The sequence below is a fragment of the Durio zibethinus genome, chromosome 7 (genome assembly GCF_047325235.1).
Source record: "Durio zibethinus cultivar Kanyao isolate XHJ-2024 chromosome 7, ASM4732523v1, whole genome shotgun sequence".
Taxonomy (NCBI): domain Eukaryota; kingdom Viridiplantae; phylum Streptophyta; class Magnoliopsida; order Malvales; family Malvaceae; genus Durio; species Durio zibethinus.
In genome coordinates this window covers 23,942,221-23,962,881 of record NC_143168.1, presented here as the reverse complement: position 1 = coordinate 23,962,881, position 20,661 = coordinate 23,942,221, and the positions used below count along the sequence as shown (strand labels likewise).

The 20,661-nt window shown below is 33.5% G+C and overlaps 3 protein-coding genes across 5 annotated transcripts; all 3 read left to right on the top strand.

The window, feature by feature from the left end:
* The first annotated feature begins 208 nt into the window (after window positions 1-208).
* Window positions 209-4,657, top strand: LOC111277090 (apyrase 2-like). Its single transcript, XM_022863246.2, has 9 exons — window positions 209-919; window positions 1,866-1,994; window positions 2,087-2,143; window positions 2,235-2,327; window positions 2,831-3,036; window positions 3,256-3,347; window positions 3,654-3,868; window positions 3,955-4,144; window positions 4,253-4,657. The coding sequence occupies exons 1-9, from the start codon at window positions 605-607 to the stop codon at window positions 4,360-4,362; spliced, it is 1,407 nt and encodes a 468-aa protein (XP_022718981.2). The 5' UTR covers window positions 209-604; the 3' UTR covers window positions 4,363-4,657.
* Window positions 4,658-5,197: 540 nt separating this feature from the next.
* Window positions 5,198-11,242, top strand: LOC111277088 (Tetratricopeptide repeat (TPR)-like superfamily protein). Of its 3 annotated transcripts, XM_089763944.1 has the most exons (6): window positions 5,198-7,465; window positions 7,572-7,772; window positions 9,998-10,047; window positions 10,544-10,651; window positions 10,726-10,798; window positions 10,976-11,242. In XM_089763944.1, exon 1 carries the CDS (start codon window positions 5,375-5,377, stop codon window positions 7,163-7,165), a length of 1,791 nt encoding a protein of 596 aa, XP_089620070.1. In that variant the 5' UTR covers window positions 5,198-5,374; the 3' UTR covers window positions 7,166-7,465; window positions 7,572-7,772; window positions 9,998-10,047; window positions 10,544-10,651; window positions 10,726-10,798; window positions 10,976-11,242. The 3 variants fall into 3 exon arrangements, 1 of the variants encoding a protein (XP_089620070.1); XR_016343673.1 differs by lacking the exons at window positions 5,198-7,465; window positions 10,976-11,242 and adding an exon at window positions 9,585-9,623 and having other exon boundaries at window positions 7,636-7,772; window positions 10,726-10,861; XR_016343672.1 differs by lacking the exons at window positions 5,198-7,465; window positions 7,572-7,772 and adding an exon at window positions 9,503-9,623 and having other exon boundaries at window positions 10,976-11,111.
* Window positions 11,243-14,645: 3,403 nt separating this feature from the next.
* On the top strand, window positions 14,646-17,014 carry LOC111277086 (NAC transcription factor 47-like). The gene is made up of 3 exons (XM_022863235.2): window positions 14,646-14,972; window positions 15,118-15,443; window positions 16,010-17,014. Exons 1-3 carry the CDS (start codon window positions 14,810-14,812, stop codon window positions 16,589-16,591), a joined length of 1,071 nt encoding a protein of 356 aa, XP_022718970.1. The 5' UTR covers window positions 14,646-14,809; the 3' UTR covers window positions 16,592-17,014.
* The last annotated feature ends 3,647 nt before the right edge of the window (window positions 17,015-20,661 follow it).

The following is a 20,661-nucleotide window of genomic DNA, read 5'->3' as shown; positions in this document are numbered from 1 at the left end:
ATCATATTTATAAATGATAAATTTTAAATCACTTTGAAGTAAACAAAACAAAAATAAATTGCAAAAATTTGTTTTATTACAAAAATTAATTTTTTAATTTTTTAAAAACATATTTTTGTAATAAATTAAATACAAAAATATGCATGGGAATTATCACCGATCTCTTAGCACTAATTACAAAAATAAATTTTTAATATAAATTTTTATTGTATCTAAAAGTTTTTTTTTTTTGAAAAAAAATTACTGTATCTTTTTTTACTTCGGATTCTCACCAAAAAATTGTAGTCCAAAATATAAAACCTTAAAAAAGATTCCTTTACATTTCCACTTTCTTTGCCTCTCCCAATTCTTTCAAAATCACTTCTTAATTTCACAGATTAAATTTTTTTAATTTTTAATTTTTGAATTTGAGGTTGACATTCCTATAAATTCGAAAATTCCGAAATTTAGAAACCTGGAAGATCTGGAGCCATTACCGGCTTCCTCCGGCAACGGCCAGATCCGGTACCGAACACCATCCTCAGCCGAGCTCCTTGAGTCCGTTCCAAACGGAAGCTCAATATCCCCGACCGGAAACGTTACCACCGATAGCCTCGAAAAGATTATGAAGCGTTCAATGACGAGGCACGAGTCCATCTCCGACAAAATCCACAAATACCGAGGTGTTTTGCTGGTCATCTCCATCCCTATCGTGCTTATAACGTTCGTGTTGTACGTAATGCCGGGGAAATCGGCGTCTGATACGTCCGTGCTGGAGGAGATCGAGATAAATAGCAGGAAAGTAGGGGCTTCGAGAGGCAATAGGAATTATGCTGTGATTTTCGATGCGGGGAGTTCAGGGAGTCGAGTTCATGTTTATTGTTTTGATCAGAATTTGGATCTTGTTCCAATTGGCTCTGAATTAGAGCTTTTTGAACAGGTAATTTCTTTTTTACATTTTTTAATATTTTTTTTATATTTACTTTGGAATGTAGCTTTGGAAAATGATAATTTGAATGGTAATGTACTAGTGTTTTTTAATAGATTTGCTTGGAATTAGAGCTTTTTGAAATGTTAACTTCCTTTTTATGATTTTTTTTTTTATAACTTTGTTTATATTTTAGAAGGGAATATATATATTTGGAATGCTAATTAATGTAAGTAGAAATTTTGTAGTAGTATAATATTTTGCTTCTTTTTTTACCAATTTTTTACTGTATTAGTGGCATTAATTTAATATTTTAAGCTCGAATTTCCTAGATTTTTGAAGTAGGATTTAATTTTATACTATTTATACTATTTTGTTTAATTTTAGAAGTAAAATACTTAAATTTGGAATTTTTGGAGAGAAATGAAGCTTTGAAATGGAAATTCAAGTGCTAACTTAATACAGTAATCTTCCTTTTTTGAGGCTGGTTTCTGTTATTATTCTAGTGGAATTTATATGATATTTTCTATTTTTTTTTCTCCCTTTTTGTTGATATTTAGAAGTGAAAAATTAGATTGCTAGGAATGTGAATTCGAGGATATAGTTGTGAATCTAAATCTGGAATTTGGGTGAGAAGTGTAGCTTTAACGGTAATTCAATAGTATAATCCTTCCTTTTTTTTTTTCTCTAGCTTTTGTAAAAGAGTATTTATATTAGTGGCCTTTATGTGATATTTGTGTCACAGTTTGGTTCAAATACTTTAAAGTAAGATTTTACATTGTATGCTCTAAAAGGGAAATTTACTTGGATTTGAATAAAAAGAGAAGCTTCTAGCATCAATTGGTTGATATTTTTCAAGGTGCCATTTTATTTGTATGCTCTGGAAGAAATTTTTTCTTGAATTTTATGGACTGTATTACATGTATTAATTGGTTTTCTGTGGTTTGATATGTTGTAGCTCAAACCAGGTTTGAGCTACTATGCAAAAGATCCGCAGGCTGCAGCGAATTCATTACATTCTCTTCTTGACAAGGCAGAAAGTGTTGTGCCACTAGATTTGCGATCAAAGACTCCTGTCAGAGTTGGGGTAGGTATACATAGATGCATCATGCATGCTTATTTGTGAACTATATGAGCTTCTTAAATTGCTGAAAAAATGGGACTTGGAATGTTGTGCAGGCAACTGCTGGTCTGAGGGCATTAGAAGGCGATGCATCTGATAGAATTTTGCAAGCGGTAATTTTACTTTTGGAAGCATTTTGATTATGTTCACAGGTTTTATTTTGTCATTTCCTTGTGCTAATGTGTTTTTAAATAACTTGTATAGGTTAGTGAACTTCTGAAAGATAGAAGCACCCTCAAATCTGAGGTAAATGGGGTCAGAATTCTGGATGGCTCTCAAGAAGGTTCTTATGAATGGGTATGTTATGCTGAATTTCATATACTTTTTATACTATGTTTTTAATGTGGGCCTAAAGTAATTTTGCTTTTCAAGCATGGTTATAGGAAAAATATGCTACCAAGCCAGCAGCAGAATGGATTTTAATGCATGCTTGATCAGGCTTCTTTTTGTTGTGTAGATTGTAATCAAATTTTACATTATTCCTAGGACATCTTACATACTGTAACTGGTCAGCATGATCAGTCTTAATCAAGATGATTTCATGGGGAAGATCAATTCAAGGGGGGAAATCCTTGGGGTCATCTCTGGGTAATCAAGGGAAATACTCTAAAGCTAGGGTCATATAGATACATAGATATATTTTGCTTTAGAAGCAAGTATTTACATTTCACAATGATGTTAAACTTTTCTTCATTTATAGGGAGTAACACACTGTCAAAGATCAAGATCCATTGCAAATTTTCCCACTGGTTGGGCCAATGGACCTAATTTGGGACTTTCTTAACTGTCATCTTTTGCAGGTGACAATAAATTACCTATTAGGGAATTTGGGACGAATATATGGAGACACAGTTGGCATAGTCGATCTTGGTGGTGGATCTGTTCAAATGGCATATGCCATCTCCAAGAATACTGCTTCAAAGGCTCCAAGTGTCCCAGCTGGAGAGGATAATTATGTACATGAAATGTATCTGAAGGGATCAAAATATCATCTCTATGTTCATAGGTCTCCCTCTTTCATTTTGACAATTTAATTTTATGATTCTATTAGTGATTTGAAATGGACAAAAAAAAGAGAAATTTTATGGCTTGCGATTCCTACAGCTGTCAATTTTATCAGATGTTTCTTTATTTGGTAATTTTTATATTTCTGTAGTCTCATGAAAATCCATTTTTATTCATAATTTTATGTTTTATTTAATATAGTTTTTCCTTTTGCATACAGTTATTTGCACTATGGCTTATTGGCAGCTCGAGCTGAAATTTTGAATGTCTCTAAAGATTCTGGCAACCCTTGCATCCTGGAGGGTTTTGATGGTATGTCTAAATTCTTTCAATAGGGACTTTTAACTCTTCAAAGAGCTTTTCTTTTTGGGCTGCATATGACAGTTTGCTTGACAGACTCAATATCTAAGGTTTTTTAATGCTTTGATCACTGAAAATTTGTGATCTTCGGCAATTGGCTGTACAGGCAATCAGCTTCCTACTGAAAAGTGTAGTTCATCTCTATTCCTAATGTTTGAATGCTCTGAAGTTTGAGTAGTTATAACGTCCTTTATTCTTTGGTTGGCAGAATATGTGCCATTTAAGTACGTAACATATTCGGCATTTTATCTTTCTAAGGTACTTACCAATATGGAGGAGAAGAATATAAAGCATCTGCTCCTTCATCAGGCACAAGCATGGAAGAATGCTGGAGGGTGACTCTCAAGGCTCTCAAAGTAAATGATACATGTAAACATATGAAGTGCACATTTGGTGGTGTATGGAACGGTGGAGGTGGAGGTGGACAGAAGAATCTCTTTGTTGCTTCTTTTTTCTTTGACAGGGCTGCCGAGGTATTGCTCAAAGAATTTTGATACCTGAAATAAACTATGGAAGAAACTGATTATAGCTATTCTAACTAAATTGTTTATGAATACAGGCTGGTTTTATTAAAGCCACTGATCCTGTTGCAAAAGTTCATCCTCATTCGTTTGCAGATGCTGCTAAATGCGCTTGTGAAACCAAGTACGCGGATGCTAGAGCAACATATCCAAATGTGGGCGAGAGTAACCTGGCATATATTTGCATGGATCTAGTTTACGAGTACACTCTGCTCGTCAATGGATTTGGTAAGTCTATACTCTATCTTTGATTCGGTTATGCAACTTCATTCTGCAGACCCTATTAAAAGGGAATCTTAGGATTGTCATCATCCCACGTTGTCTTTTCTCGGACAGGCCTTGATCCTTACCAAAATATTACATTGGTGAAGAAAGTGAAATACCGCAATTCCCTCGTCGAAGCTGCTTGGCCACTAGGCAGTGCCATTGAGGCCGTATCATCATGAAGTAAAATTCAAAAGTCATGCAGCTTGTAATCACTCACTGGAAATTTTCATGGCTTCTGGTAATTGAATGAAGTGAGCAGCATGTTCATACTTGAAATCGGATTTTGGAGGGAATAAGTGAGAAGAGTTTCATTTATCTTCTTTTGTAATTACATTATTTCTAATTGTTCTGATTTTTATAATTTTTGTGAGAGATTTAATTGAATTAGTTCATTATACACACACTAGGGCTGTGAGAAGAAAGAAACAAAGAAAATTGACAAAACCAAATCAAACTAAAATGTTATTTGATTAATTCTGTCATGTTTATGTTACACTTTTCAATTTCATTTCTTTCTTTTTTGAAATTTAAAAAATAATATTATGAAATAAAATACATTATTATAAAATATATAATCTATTTAGATAAATATATAAGCATGGTACATTTATCATGTAAAAATAAAATAATTAGTTTTCTTTAGAAGAAAATAAAAAAGTTTAAAATCATTTTTAACATTAAAGTTAAAAGTAATTAATATTAATTATAAAATTTTTATTATTTATCATCAAGAAATTAATAGTTAAATTATATGTTTTCATTTTTTAAATATATTATTTAATTATATATTTATTTTATTTAATTGAATCTATACTTTTAATAAAAATAAAAAGATAATTAAAGGGGAAGTTAGATAATAAAGCTTGATTAATTGTATTTAAAAAAAAAAAAAAACTTGATTAATTGTTTAATCACGTGCGGGAATAAGAGACACGTGTGGTTTGGGAGATGGGAAAATTATCTCCCTCCCGAGTCCTCACCTGAGATATATAACGCGCAAGGAAGAAGGAAAGTGGGGGGGTTAGAAAAACAAAGAAAGCTTGATTCAAAGCAAGAGAATTTTATTTCACTTTCAGAGTTAAATTGTTGAAACGGAAAGTAGAAAAATATTTCTCTCCTCTTATGATTACCCAGCCAGCATAGTTCTCTTCATGTAGTCATTCTCTCAAACACTTTGTAAACAAGCTAGAAATGTGGCGAGTCAGGTTTACAAGATCAAAACTTTATGTTTTTTCAATTTTTGCAAATACCCATTTGAAAGCAATGCATTTAAAACCAACCCAGTATCAAAATCCCATCTTTGGGACAGTTGGAACAACAACAAAAACGATAGCTATTACCAACCCCTTGAATATTTGCTTCCCATTTCAGTTATCCTCTTTTTGCACTTCAAATATTGATTTCCCAAGTGAATCGAAGGTTGAAACTTTTGATAATGATGATGATAATGGTGAAGATAGTGAGGATTTTGATGGCAATAGTGTAAATGGATTGAGTTTAAGCAATGAGGGTGTTACTCAGGATGTGAAGGTAATTATGGACTTAATCCATGAAACAGGTAGTAATTATGTTGAAATGAAGAATAAGCTTGAGCAATGTGGTGTAAAGGTTTCGTCTGAGTTGGTGGTGGAGGTTCTTTCTCGGGTTCGAAATGATTGGGAAGTGGCGTTTACATTCTTTTCATGGGCTGGGAAGCAGCCGAATTATGCTCATTCTTTGCGTGAATATCATTCAATGATTTCTATTCTAGGGAAGATGAGGAAGTTTGATACTGCATGGGCGTTGATAGATGAAATGAGAGGAGGGCGAGCAGGGCCGTGTCTCGTGACACCACAGACTCTCTTGATCATGATAAGGCGTTACTGTGCTGTGCATGATGTGGGAAGAGCTATAAATACGTTTTATGCCTATAAAAAGTTTAAATTTGTTGTGGGAATTGAGGAGTTTCAGAGTCTGTTGTCTGCCCTTTGTCGATACAAAAATGTGCAGGATGCTGAGCATCTGATGTTTTGTAACAGGGATGTCTTCCCGTTTAATACCAAGAGTTTTAATATTATACTGAACGGATGGTGTAATATGATTGGTAGTCCACGTGAGGCAGAGAGGGTTTGGAGGGAGATGAGCAAGAGAGGTGTTCGACATGATGTTGTTTCATATTCAAGTGTCATGACCTGCTACTCAAAATCCTCTAATCTTTACAAGGTACTGAAGCTCTTCAGCCAGATGAAATTAATGGGGATTGAACCAGATAGGAAGGTTTACAATGCAGTAATCCATGCTCTTGCAAAGGCTAGGCATGTAAAAGAAGCTATCAATCTTCTGAAAACTATGGAAGAAAAAGGTATTGCTCCGACTGTTGTTACTTATAATTCACTGATCAAGCCTCTATGCAAAGCCCTGAAGATAGATGAGGCTAGACAAGTCTTTGACGAGATGTTGCAGAGGGGCCTCTCACCTACAATTCCAACCTACCATGCTTTCTTTCGCATTACAAGAAATGGGGAAGAAGTATTTGAGCTCTTGGAGAAGATGAGAAAGATGGGCTGTCAACCATCCAATGATACCTATATCCTTCTGATACGAAAATTTAGTCGATGGTGCCAGTTTGATAATGTCTTCAGGTTGTGGAATGAGATGACTGAAAAGGGAGTTGGTCATGACCGTAGCTCATATATTGTGTTGATTCATGGGCTATTTTTAAATGGAAAGCTGGATGAAGCATACAAATATTATATGGAGATGAAGGAAAAGCAGTTATTGCCGGAACCAAGGACAGATGAGATGCTTAAGACTTGGGTTTCTAGTAAGCAATTGGCAGAGCGAAAAATGGCTGATCTGAAGAATAACCAATTGCTAGATAATCAGTTGGACAACCAAATTAGAGTTGAATCAAAGAAATTTGATCAGGAGAAAGATTTTCTCAAGCAACCTGAAACCAGAAGAGTTGTCAGAGAAAGGGGCTTTTCGTTTTGGGAGCAATAGGTCTGCATGATACCATAAAACTCCACATTTCGTGCTTTGTGTATGGGAGTCTAGGCTTCAACGCTGAGATTCCTTTGGATACCATCCGGTGCATGACATTCTCCATCACCAACGGCAATACAGGATGCATCATCACCTTGCAACTATTTGATAATACTGTCTAATATTGTGGTTGAGAACATTCTTTTTGAATCATGAATAACTGATTCTGAACATGCATTGGTTTTGAATTAATTGGTTGCTACCCCTTGAATGGCATCTGTACATCAACTTGAAATGCACATTATCCTTTTATGGATGGTAAGATGTTATTGTGCTGCTTATCACAACTGTTTCTGGATCTATATTTGGCCTGATTTGAGCTATGATTTTTCCTGTAACTAACTTATAACTTGTGGCTACTAAGTCCTATGGGCATAGAGCGAGAGGGCTAGCACAAATATTGCTCCTGGCAAAAGAAGAAATGGATACCGTTTGCTAGATATCTTTAGCTCTACTTTTGCAATATTTTAGCCACGAGTGCCAAGTTTCTGGATTCTTGCAGTTCCTTTGTCGTGAGCTCATCACTGTCATGCAGATCATACTGCTCCTAGTAGTACAACTTTCTGTAAGACATTCTTGGCACTAATTTTGAGTTGCATTTTCATATTTTATGCTTGGTAGCATACCATGAGACAAGCAGTTAGGCCTTGTTGTCTTTTGTGTCATTTTGTTTGGCCTTGAAAGAAAAAGGTTTTAGAAAGCATTGGAGATGTGGAAATTAGAATTGCTTTGAAACCTTTCAATGAAAGTTTGCACTACTTTTTAACTTGGAATTATGAATCATTGTGAATGATTCCCAGAACTCATGAAATTCTTTATACTAAATATTTTCATAGTAGCCACTCTTCAGGATCTATGAGATGCCTATTATACATAGTTCAGTATCTCTATAATATCTTTGGATCAATAAAATTTCAGATTTATCTGAGGTAAAAAGGGAATTTAGATGAAGAAACCTTTTTCAATGTGGTGGAAATTCTTATAAATGAGCTATTTAGGTTTTTATTTTTTTTATGCTGTTGTCTTATATGTGATATGGCCAATCACACTAAGATGTATTTTATATGTGCCTAAGCAGTCGTTACTGGAACATGTGGAAATATTCATAAATAAGTTCTATTTCTACAAGGCCTGGCTGAAACTCATGAAACAGTGATTCTGCTTTAGCTAATGGCTCTCATATTAGATATATGGTTGTGCTTGTCTACAAGTCATCTTGACTTTACTAAGTATTAGTCAGCCTGATAGATGCAATTCTACCATTTGTGACTCCACTGGTGATATGTGAAAATTAAGATGACATGTAAAAAAACTTATCATGTGCCTAATTATGAATGGAAGTGATATTTTTCTAACATAAATTACCATTTTGTGACAATACTTTCTTGATTTGGCTCCACAATTCGCATCTCGTGTTTGTAGAATTTTTCTGAATATTTGAAGATACCCTTTAAAAATTTCGTTGTAGCAATTTTGTAGGATGTAGGAATAGACACTTTGAAGGACACGTGCAGACAGCAATGATAAAAAATTTAAAAAATACTACAATATTTTTTTATTATCTGATTGACTTCTTGGTTTCTTTGTTGAATAAAGTGTCCTAATCTCTTGCTAAATTTGTTAAGGTTGAGTACCAATGTCATTCTCTTGCTGAAGACATTAAAATTATGCTTAAGAAATTAAATATCTCTGGCCAGTGATCGTTCTTTGATGGTGATTCTGCATCGGACCATTATTCTATACACAGCTGGTGGAATTAGCAAGTTTAAAATATTGTCACTTGTCCCATTATTTATATTGTTAATTTATTCAAATGTATCCTAATAGGGCATTGGTAACCATCTAACCCCGATGGTGGAGTTTAAAAACTCCATTGGCAGTGTATTAGATGGTTTCCCCTTCTGCATATTGTTGTCTGGAAGACTAATATAGCTCCTCCCATTCCTTTGTTCCTCTTTGGCTTTGACCTAGCATTACGTGTGTCATTATGAAGTCTGTAATCTCCTAGGGTTTTTCATATGTCTTACTATAAATCAAATTGCTTCTCTTCCCTCTACTCCTATTGCATTGAGGGAAAAATGATAGAGTCTGTAATCAGATTGTACCCAATCTCCTATAGTTCATTTGCATCCTTACTTTAAATCAGTTGGTTTAATGGAGAGTAATTGAGATTTGTTTGTTAAAATCTTATTAATTAACATGTAAATTTTTGTGTATATGCATATAGAGATTTATGGATTTACATATTGAGACAGTAGCTATTTTGCGTATTCTCACACTAATAACTAGATTTTTTTTCACTCAACTGTATGAACACAGCATCTTTCAGGTTGCTAATTTATTTTCATCTCTTTCATACTTGTGTTTACTCTCTCAGGATCTCCAAATTCTTAATTCATCCACTTGCATTTTATAGGTGTGTTGTTTCTTGACTATAAACATTCATATACTGTTAATAGTCATTGACTTCTTGCCCATTTACAAATCCTTTAGTTTGAAAGGTCTTCCATCCAGCAAGGCATGTGCTAATGAGACTGATTAGTCAAGCGTAATATATGCTTTGCTAGTTTAAGCTGAGCAATCTATCTTCTGTTATTGGGAGAATTTTCTACAAATCTGATCTGATAATTGATGATTAAAAGTATGGATGTTGACATTTGACTTGAAATCAAGATCTCAAGCAGCCTGTTGAAATTAAGTTTATCTAATAATTACTAGCTTTTAGTTTTATTGCTGTTGAATTTGGTAGTGAAATTAAATGCTCATCAAAGCTACTTTGACATCTTGTAGCTTCATCATGGCCGAGCTGCCTAGTTGTCCCTACATTCTTTCACTTCATAGTAAGTAAACTTTTCTTTTTGCTTCTCAATTCCAATATCACATAAATTTAGCTGCTCAATGTGAACAGGAATGTGGATGAAGCAGCATTCCATGCTGCAAGGAAAATGGAAAAACGAGAATGAAAAGCTGAAGAAGAAAACTCTAGATTAGAATCTTTTTAACATATAGAAAACTCAAAGCATCTATTCTGGTGAGGCACTTATGGCTCAGAGAGAGTAGATGGTGGTCTGTGAGTTCTTGACTTTAGATTTAATTCCAAGTTAGGCCTAACTCATTATCTGGTGCGGTGTCTCAGATTGGAAAAACTGGTGCATTTCCACTGACATGAGATAACCACTAGCCTATAGATTAGGTGAACTACACGTGGAAAACTACAGGGGTCATTTTCATGACTTTTTCATACTTGGAACTTTGCTAGCTGATGCGTTTTCTTACATGCCATCCATTCCTTTGACTAGTCTAACTTGTGTGTTTGTATGATTATCCCATTCTCAGTTAATATCCCAAACAACTTGATGTAATGACTGATTGCACGTTCGTCTGGGGTCGGAGTTAAAGCTACCCTGGACCTATGATGATAAGCCAAGGATGAACTTTGAAAAGGTGGAGATAACCATGTGATTGCTTATCTTCTTTTCCACCATTAAATTACACTTAACTTTTTCTTCTCCTCACAGGCAAATCAAAAGTCAAGGTTCTCACAACTAAGTAGAGAGATGGTTTTGACCGTTGTTATCTGCAATCAAGAAGGTACAGCACCTTTGGTTTCTCATATTGGCTTGACTTATAGTTTTCGACTTTTTCTTTGATGTCTATCTACAAGCTGTGAAAATGGGAACTTTAAGGAAAATCATTGGCTACTTAATCAAGGGATGATATATACAATAAATTCATTGACATTTTGACACGTGAGTATTTGAATTTCAGCTGAGCAAGTTACCTAGTACATGGAAAGTAAAGGAGGTTGAGGGCAAGAAAGCTTGAATTCCCGGGTACTTTTGTTTTTCATCATACATGACATAAGATTCAAAGCATGAATCCTATTCTTTGCATGACAACAAACTGAACGTAAAGCTCATCAGGCCAAACAAAAGCATCTTTGAAGGATAAATATCAGCGTCTCAATAAAAGTTTTGTCGATAATCATAAACTTCTTTTCTCATTCTTATTGATTCTTTAGCATATTCTCCCGGACCCCCATCTCTCTACTTTTGTTTGTCTTATTAATCTTCCTTTTTGTCCAAATTTGGCACCTTCCTATTGAAGATCAACTACCTTTTGGCTCATTATATTATGGAACCCTTGAAGTCGTCTCCCCAGAAATAAGAAAATCATATTTTTTTTCTTGTCATTGTTCTTAGAAACCTGCCGTGCTAGTTTTGATTGCCAAGAAATCTCAAGGAATAATTAATTGCCACAGTTTTAAACTTTTAAAATCTTTTCTCAGGTCTTCCTTAGTAATCAAACAAAACACATATAGTTTTAAACTTAACTCCCCGTAGAATATCAATGCTGTTTTTTCCTAGTCCACATAAGACGCTATGGTTTGCTCCTTTTGACATTAAAATTTCAGCCCGTTTGCATAGGAAAGCAAACTTCTCTTAGTCTACCTCATTAAAAAATGAGATTGGATCCTAATGAAGGAAACTAAACTAGATTAATTGAGCACGTGATCGATTAAAAACCACGTAATTTGTCGAGTTTTTCACGAAAAAGTTGTTTTATGTGTTCTTAGTGATGTTCTTTTTTGTGGTTGAATTACCTATGTGCTTATATAATATACACCCGTCATTGTCCGGAATGAAGGAGTCATAACTTGCTATAAGTATGTCTAATAATTTAAACTATGATATGATGATATAATTTAAATATGTACGAAAATATAACATGAAAATGATACGGCTTAAAATTTTAACAATAATTATATATGAATTTAATAAAACCAAAAAATAAATTTTATATTTTCATGTTAATATGAATTATGATATGTAATTTTTATGTAACATAAGACACGAATATATAAATTTAAATATTTTATATAATTTGGATATATAAATTATCAAATGTTAGTTATGACTCTTTGCTTTTTTTTTTGGGGTAGGGACATTGAAGAGAGATTCTTGTTGGTACATGAATGTATGACTAAATCAAAAACTCACCCACCAAAAATGCACGTAATCCATGTCGTTTGCATCGTAGGTGTGTGGGAACATTATTCAAGGATTGACTTGGCTTTGTTTTTTCTTGTTTTTCTTTCAAGCTATTGGATTTCCCCTTGATGAATTATAAAAATGATGGTCATGTTTTCACATTGTATGGGAAAGAGGACTAGATAATATAATAAGAAAATTCAGGTAGACTTAGCTATTGCTTGAAACTATTGATTTCAGGGTGAGAGAGATTAGACGTGCGCGCCACATGCATTAGTCACTAATTAACTTTGATTAAGAGCTTGTTTGCCTCATGCTTATATAACTAATTAACCTTGATTAGGATCATGCTGACATAGCCAAGCATTAGAAAAAAAAAAAAAAAAAACCAAGATAGGTTAGGTTTTAGATATAGTCCAAAATTCTATAATTAAAAAATAAAAAATAATAGATACCGGTGGTTATCCAGGTCAAAATTTTAGGTTTGATTTAGATGCATGATAAAAAAATTTTAATCATTGAAACTTTACGTTTTATAATTAAACTCTAAAAATTTAATCATAAAACATAAAATCTGCGGTGGGACGATGGGAGGGTTCTGATCACGTGTTCAAATCTTAATTTTAGTAATTGCAGATTCCAAATGAAAGTATTGGGAATAATTAAAATAATAATTTGCTAGGTCCAGACGTCTCAAACTAATTAAGCTTAAAAAGGAATGTTAGCAATTTCTTGCTTTATATATATATTAAGTTGAGAGAGAACAGACTTGGATGTCTGTTTTAGAGACATAATCCTTTCATGTTTACACTAAAAAGTTATGTGAAATTCAGTTTACTACTTTGCCCAGTTTAAAAATTTTAAGAAGACATATGATTGAAGTTCGACTTCAATCTTCTCTTTTCTCTTAATGTAAGACTCTATCTCCTTTGACAAATAAAAAAAAAAAAATTCTTAATCAAGAATGTTGGGGGCAGGTGCAAGAAATTTTATTATTAGAAGTGATAAATTATATCATTTGGTCTATTTTATTAATAAATAAATAAATAAATATAGTATAAGATATATGTAATGTGGATTGTGGATAAGCATTGAAGTAATAGTGCTACTAGTATTACTGTATTATTCGCACATCAGTTCCAATCATTTAAAACGTATTGAACACTCAAATCAATTGGTCTTCAATCCACTATTCTACCAAAAGTTGTGATTAAGATCTTTTGTTTTTTTTTTTTTTTTCTCTATATCCTCCAATTATAAATTCATTTATATATGTAATTTGAAATAAATTGTTATCTCCTTTCTAAGATTATATATAATTTTTATAATATAATAAAAAATATTTTAAATTTTATCTAAATTTAATTTTATTTTTAAAACGATATTAAAAATGCACTCATTTGCATTGATAATAAAATCTTAACATATCTGTTGGTTACTTGTTTTGAATAAAAAAAAAATGGTTGAAATGGTACTTTAATTTCTCAAAATTTCTGATTCAAATGGGAAATGTTCACAATTCAAATGATGGTCTTGAAACCTTTTGTCACTTAGGGAGTAAAGGACTACCATTCACTCATCAATCTATCACTTTAATCCACCGAACCCCAATTTTGACCAATCTTATCTGTCATCTCCAAACAGTACCTTCTCTCTTTTTTCTCCCACGGCCCTATCTTCAACAGCCTTACCCTTTTTGTTTTTACCTTCCTTTTTATAACCATTTTAAAGGCAAACATCCTTGTAAAAATTGAAAATTAAAGAACAGGTAAAGAGTTGCACATATTTACGGCAACTATGATTAGGACTGCCACAACTATAACAACAACAACAGCAACACTTTTTTTTTTTTTTCTTCTGCAGTTGAAAAATTATTATATAAAGCATATTTACATCGACTAAAAATAATAGGGTTGTGAAATTTTATTTTGTTATAAATTTTTTGTTTATAAATTCACAAATATTAGCAAAATTTTATGGCATGTCAGATCTTAATTGAGTGAATTTATAATTAAGATAGTAGAAAAGAGGCATAGTGTGGGGAAAATGCTTTTATGAAAAATATATTTTTTTAAATAAAAAATTATAAATATTAAAATTTACTTTAGTCTCACGCATGAAATGCCAAAACATTGGAAGATTGACACGTGGTGAGATTTATGAAATGACAACGATGTGTCATTAGATTAAGCTCATCCATGACCATGAATAAGCCGCCATCTTTTCCCATTCGTGGGAGAAGGTGAAGACAAGTCCAAAGGGGAACCAATAATGTTCAAGGCTCAACAGCTGGCACGCGTTGTGGGACCCTTTGAAATCCAAATTATGCAACTGGTGCCTTCCTTCCTTGGCCTAATCCCCTCCATTTTTTTTCTTTGTTTTTCCACATAACGACAAAACTCCTACCTCCATAAAAGGCCAACCCTTTATCCGCTCCCAAAAATTTCAATCTCCTTCTATCTCTTTGAGTTGGTTTTGGTTTTGCTTCCACCAAAACCAATCCTGGAGGGCCCTTCTTTGCTTCTTTCTTCTTGAATTCGAGCTTGTTATAGTCTATAACTTAGTTCAACTTGAATTATTTTAAGCTTTGTCGAGTTAGTTTGATTAGAACATGAAGCACCCACAATCAAGTTTGCCTCCAGGGTTTAGGTTCCATCCTACAGATGAGGAACTCATCCTTCATTATCTAAAGAAGAAGGTGAGTTCCTCACCTTTCCCTGTTTCCATCATCGCCGATGTCGATATCTACAAGTTTGATCCCTGGGACTTACCAGGTGAGGTTTTCTTTAACAACCCTTTTCATGTTATCATCATTGGAAATCATAAAATAGCTTCTTAGAGTGTTTTTTGGTGTTGTTATTGTCATGTTAAGGCTTGCTTTGACGTGGAAATGTTATGTTTGTTGTTGTTTTTGATCAGCTAGAGCTGCCTTTGGTGAGAAAGAATGGTACTTTTTCAGTCCTAGAGACCGCAAGTACCCTAACGGTGCAAGGCCTAACAGGGCAGCTGCGTCCGGCTACTGGAAAGCAACTGGCACGGATAAGGTTATAGTTACATCTTCAATGGTAGCCGGAGGGGGTGGAGTGCAAGAGAATATTGGTGTAAAGAAAGCTCTGGTGTTTTACAAGGGAAGGCCTCCAAAGGGGATAAAGACTAATTGGATCATGCATGAATATCGCCTTGCTGAGAACCCTAACTCCAACTACAACAATAGGCCAGCGAAGTCTAAAGATTGCTCCATGAGGGTGAGTCTCATCTCTAAACAGTGCATTTGATTGTCATTAAAATTGAGTTGTTGCATCAAGAAAATTGACCTTTTATCATGAGTTAAGAGAAGGTTTTTGGAAACTATGATATACATCACTAGAAAAGGAAGTGAAAAATATAAAATGATGGCATTTTTGTAGGATCTTGAAAATTCAACTTATGCTGTGATAATTGTTATAACGACATTGATTTTTCCCCTTCAAAAAAAAAAATCAATGATTGCATTTTACGTAGTGGATTTATAACTTACATGACATGTAATGTGGTGCAATTCTAATTGAACCATTTATTCTTTACTTTATGTTCAAATGTACCCCTCAGCCCTGACATTTTCATTTACACATTCATGCCATCCTGTTCTGATTAATGTTCTTAAAAATGATATGTTCTAGTTAGGTTGGGGGTCTTAGGAGAACTCATTGGATGGCAATGGCATGCACATTTACTAAGAAAGTATTTAGATAAATGAAATATTGAAATCTTTTGGCAGGAATCTTGTGACTGATCTAAGTTTATTTCTCTGTTTTTTATTGTATTTTTTCAGTTAGATGATTGGGTTCTTTGCCGGATCTACAAGAAGTCCCATGCTTTATCTTCAACATCAACAGCAGCAACAAGTGATCTGGATCAAGAGGAAGAGGAAGCAGAACTGTTCATTCAGGATGCCCTTTTGCCTGCCCTGAAAAGTCCTCCAAGCAACAATACCCTCCAGCCTCAGAAATCCTGTTCCTTCTCCAACCTGTTAGATGCCGTGGACTACTCAATGCTGAGTAGCTTCCTCGCCGACAACCAATGCAACACAACTGCATATGAATCACCTTCTTTCAGCTTTGCGAACCTTGAACAGCTCCCGATCAATAACTACACCAATACCATCAACAGCGGCAGCATGTCGCTACAAAAGCTTCCCCAGTTGAGCTCTTCAGTTCCAAACATGGAAAACAAACTCAAGCGCCAGTACTCAAGCATTGATGAGGATTTCTTGCACCCATCAAAGAAACTTATCAGTTCTTGCAGTTACAGTAATAGCACCAGCCAAAATGACATGACTCAATACAACTTCCTAAGCCAGTCATTCTTCAACCAGAGTCTACTTTTAAGTCCTCACCTTCAATTCCAAGGATAAAAGGAAAATTTCTAAAATAAAAAAAAAAAAAAAAACAAAAAAAAGGTGGAATATGGAAAAGAAATGAAGCGGGAAGATGAAAAGAATAACCAACGATTGAGCTCGTCTAGCGTTGGTGAAGGTGTGAACAAAAGGAAGCGTGTTTGGTTTTTCTGTAGGAAAAATGATAAAACTTGGGTTAGAAACATTAAACTCCTTGGAGTGGTATCAAAAAGCTGATACCACTACATAGTCAAAAGATAATGGGAAAGAAATTGCAAAAGGAGTTAAAAAGGAATCATTCATGATTTTTGTAGAAAATTTTATGTAGTGGTGGAAATGGCAGATCAAATTCACACTTTGTAAATAGCGTGTTGCTTGAATTTGATGATTTGATGTATATTTTTTTTAATGAAAGAAAAGGAAAAAGGTTATTATTCTCAAGCGAATACTTTACTTTATATCACCAATTTTCCACACCAATTGTTGTGCCAAAGACAAGTGGAATCAAGATTGTCATTTCCCATCGAGTAAGAACACAAACAAGTTGAAGAACGTTTGGATGGGAATTGGATACTTAAATTCTTTTTATTATTATTTATTTATGAATGATCTGTTATACCCTATATTTCCCAATAATTAAACCCAAAATTTACATGGTGTTAATCAAATATTTCAATTAAAGACAAGAACCTACAAGATCTCTCTGGCCAGCCAAGTTAACAAGTAGGTACACTTCTTAGTTATGTTATTTTTTTGAGTTAAATTTAAAAATGTAAATAAATTCAAATATAAATGAATTTTATTAGATTTATGATTTGTTCGATTAATTAATAATTATAAAATATTATTCATAATCATTTGTTTAATTTAATAAACAAACAAAAATCGAATCTGTTTATCTAACATTCTATTTGCTTACACTCCTAATTAAATTTTTTTTATTCGTTTGATGCTCCGATAAGAGACAACTTAGGTAGCTGCCTCTTCACTAAAATACAACGAAATATGGGAGCAGTGACAAACAATGCAATACCCATCAAGCATTGAAGATTACAGGAATATCCTCTAATCTTGTTTCTATATTTGCTAATCTTGTCATTAGCAAACATTCAAGAAATGACATATAATGACATATGATTAGTTCCTAACTATAATTTATAGTAATTAAAGAAGAAATCTTGTTATAATCACACTAATTGTTCACATTTGCTTTGATTTGAGAAGATAGTAGATCGATTATGCTTGTAACTTAAGAAACGTCTAAATTATTGATGGGGCCTCCTTAAGAAAAGCTTGTGCAGAACATTGCTGGATACTGATATTCTTACTTTAATCAGTTCAAAGAGCTTACTTTACCCCCAAAACCCTCCATGGACTAACAGAAGAAACAGTAACTTTGTTTCCTATCTTCTTTGGTTCTATGCTTAAAAACAAGGGTAAATTTTACTTTCTACAAAATGGTTTAGGAGAAACTGAAAATTTACTACTAATTAGTTAATCCCATAACTTAGAAATGGGAAATTTAACAAAAAAACCACAATGATAAAAGTGTTAGTCTCAATCAAATGGGAAAGTTAGGCAGCATGATTGTAGACTTTTTTGGTACGAAGGATGCTATAGCTTGAGGATATGACAAGAGATTGCAAGTATTGAAATTTAAATTTGTTTAATACCACCTCCTAAGAGTTTTTGCATAAATCAAATTAGTTAAACTCCGAATTCATCTTACACCCTTTTTTTTACTATATAATTTAAGCTAAGTTATAGCTTTTTACTTTGCAACTGAAAAGTTTTCTTAAAACCTTATCAAGTTGAAAGGTTATAATTACTTAAAATAGTCATAGTTTATCTGGCTAGATTTGAGCAATTATTGCAGGCGGAAGCTTGTTATAGTAAAATTTTATCTGTTGCAGAATCTGAACTTATCTTCAATGTTTATATTACCTGAAAATGAACAAGAATAGTAGTCTAGAGTAGTAGCTGCAAGCCTGTAATGGCTTGTACAAGGAAATTTGTTTAAAACTGAGAGGATATGTTTAGGTTTGAAAAGTAAAAACAAACATGGAAAATGTATTTTCTTTTGTTTCATACCTTGGAGCCAGCCAGCCATTTCTTCTTTCACATGCCTAATAGTTGTCCGATTATTTGATGCCATTTCTTCTCTCAAATGCCAACTCCACAACCAATAAAGCATCATCAGTTTTAATATATTTCCCAGACCCAGCAACCAACTTGGCTTTATGATCTCGACCAATAACACCAATGGCTGCTTTTCCAGTTTTTTTTTTTTTCAAGAAACCAATCACTGTTAATTTTAATCCATCCTTCCATTAGAGGCTGCCAACGATCTGAAACTATCATCCTGTGTCCAATTGCTTCCTGCTCTTACAATGAATTCTTCTTTTGTCTCCACCACATTTTAGTCATGGCCACATTGATATCATCACAAAGACTTTTAGGCAACTTGTAAGTTGTAACAGGCCATATCATCATCGACACTTGAAAGATGTGTAGACAATGATTTTGACAGTTAGGACCCTACAAAAAATTCTTATTGAGCATATGAATCATCATCGACACTTTAAAGATGAGTAGATAATAGTTCTTCATGAATAAAGAAGATAAATATATAAATGAAAACTTCAATAATACTAATGCAACAATTTATATTTTCCTTTGTAATTAACATTCTACTAATTAGATATTTAGGTAGTTTAATATTTCTAATTTCCAAGTTAATTCAAGTTAGCTAATTTGGACTCACCATAATTGAAGCCTATATAAAGAGAAAAAAGAACAAATTAAAACAAACAAATCTGGTCATACTACAAAACTGGAGATGATAAAGAACATCAGCTGCTTCTTCTTGTTTAGATCAAAATCAAACAAATGGAATTCCCTTTTGGTCATGGCCACTCTCACACTGATCACCACCATAGAAATGATGATCAAGAAAACCAAGAAAGACTAGCAGCACCACATCATCAACACCACGAATTTGATCCACCACCAAGCCATGTTATTGATGTGCACCATAGTGGTGGTGGTAGCCAGCAGCCTGAGCTAAGTTCATTCAACTGCTCACAACATGTTACACATGTTGCTCATGAAAGTAGTCAAGAAAGCTTTGATGATCATCATCAAAGTAAAGGTCATCATTGTCTTAGACCCCACATGCCATCTTTTACTGATCACCTTCAGTCTTATTCTGGTTCTGCTTCTCAACTCTATGAGAAACGTACTGTTTGTTAGAATTGGGGGTTGGAAAAACTAAGAAATTGAAGAAAGGCTTCAAAACGTTTAATGGTATCACTATTTTTGAGATTTTATTTCCTATCACTTGATTAATTGGTATGCAAAAGAGTTACTAATGATAAAATTTGAAAATGCAAGAAAACCCAATAATTGACTGCATTTTGTATTGATGAAATCAATTTCTTGAATATTCATAAGCATAAAAATAGGATTATATACTAAAGCAAAATGGCGTATTAGCGGTAATTTTATAGAGGCCTTTCACTTACAAACGCCGTTAACTTCCGTGTTTTCATAAAACTTCAGGCGTTTATTATCCAAACGCCACTAAATATTCAAATAGCAGTGTTGTTACTTATAAACGTCACCCAAGACTTGATATTAGAAGCGTTTCTCGATTAAAAAGCCTTAAATATTTTTTATTAAAAGTTTCGGTGAATAGTTAAGGTGTATTTTTGGCAGACAACACCTTCAATAATCACGTCATAAAAAATTATATGAGATTAATAAAAGCGTTGTCTACAAGAAACGCATTTAATATTTAGAATAAAAATTTCCTCGGGCTTATTAAATTTTTTTTATTTTCTACAAAAATTATTTCAATATTAAGGTTATCAAATTGTTTAGATCGTACGGGTGTTTACCATAAGATTATTGGTTTGATCCGTCCTTTAGCCTTTTTTTAGGTTTAGGCACAGATTATTTGTTATTGATTATTCTAGGCATTTTCTTGGTAAAAACCCCTTCATTAATTGGTTTAAAAATTTTTTCATAGAATATTGATAGCGTTTTTCGTGGAGAGACGCCCTTAATAATCAATAGCAAAAATATGC

Coding starts and splice junctions, on each gene's coding strand:
- LOC111277090 (XM_022863246.2), top strand. CDS start 605: ATGAAGCGTTCAATGACGAGGCACGAGTCCATCTCCGACAAAATCCAC. Junction 920..1,865: donor AATTAGAGCTTTTTGAACAG/GTAATTTCTTTT, acceptor GATATGTTGTAG/CTCAAACCAGGTTTGAGCTA. Junction 4,145..4,252: donor TCTGCTCGTCAATGGATTTG/GTAAGTCTATAC, acceptor TTTCTCGGACAG/GCCTTGATCCTTACCAAAAT.
- LOC111277088 (XM_089763944.1), top strand. CDS start 5,375: ATGTGGCGAGTCAGGTTTACAAGATCAAAACTTTATGTTTTTTCAATT.
- LOC111277086 (XM_022863235.2), top strand. CDS start 14,810: ATGAAGCACCCACAATCAAGTTTGCCTCCAGGGTTTAGGTTCCATCCT. Junction 14,973..15,117: donor TGATCCCTGGGACTTACCAG/GTGAGGTTTTCT, acceptor GTTTTTGATCAG/CTAGAGCTGCCTTTGGTGAG. Junction 15,444..16,009: donor CTAAAGATTGCTCCATGAGG/GTGAGTCTCATC, acceptor GTATTTTTTCAG/TTAGATGATTGGGTTCTTTG.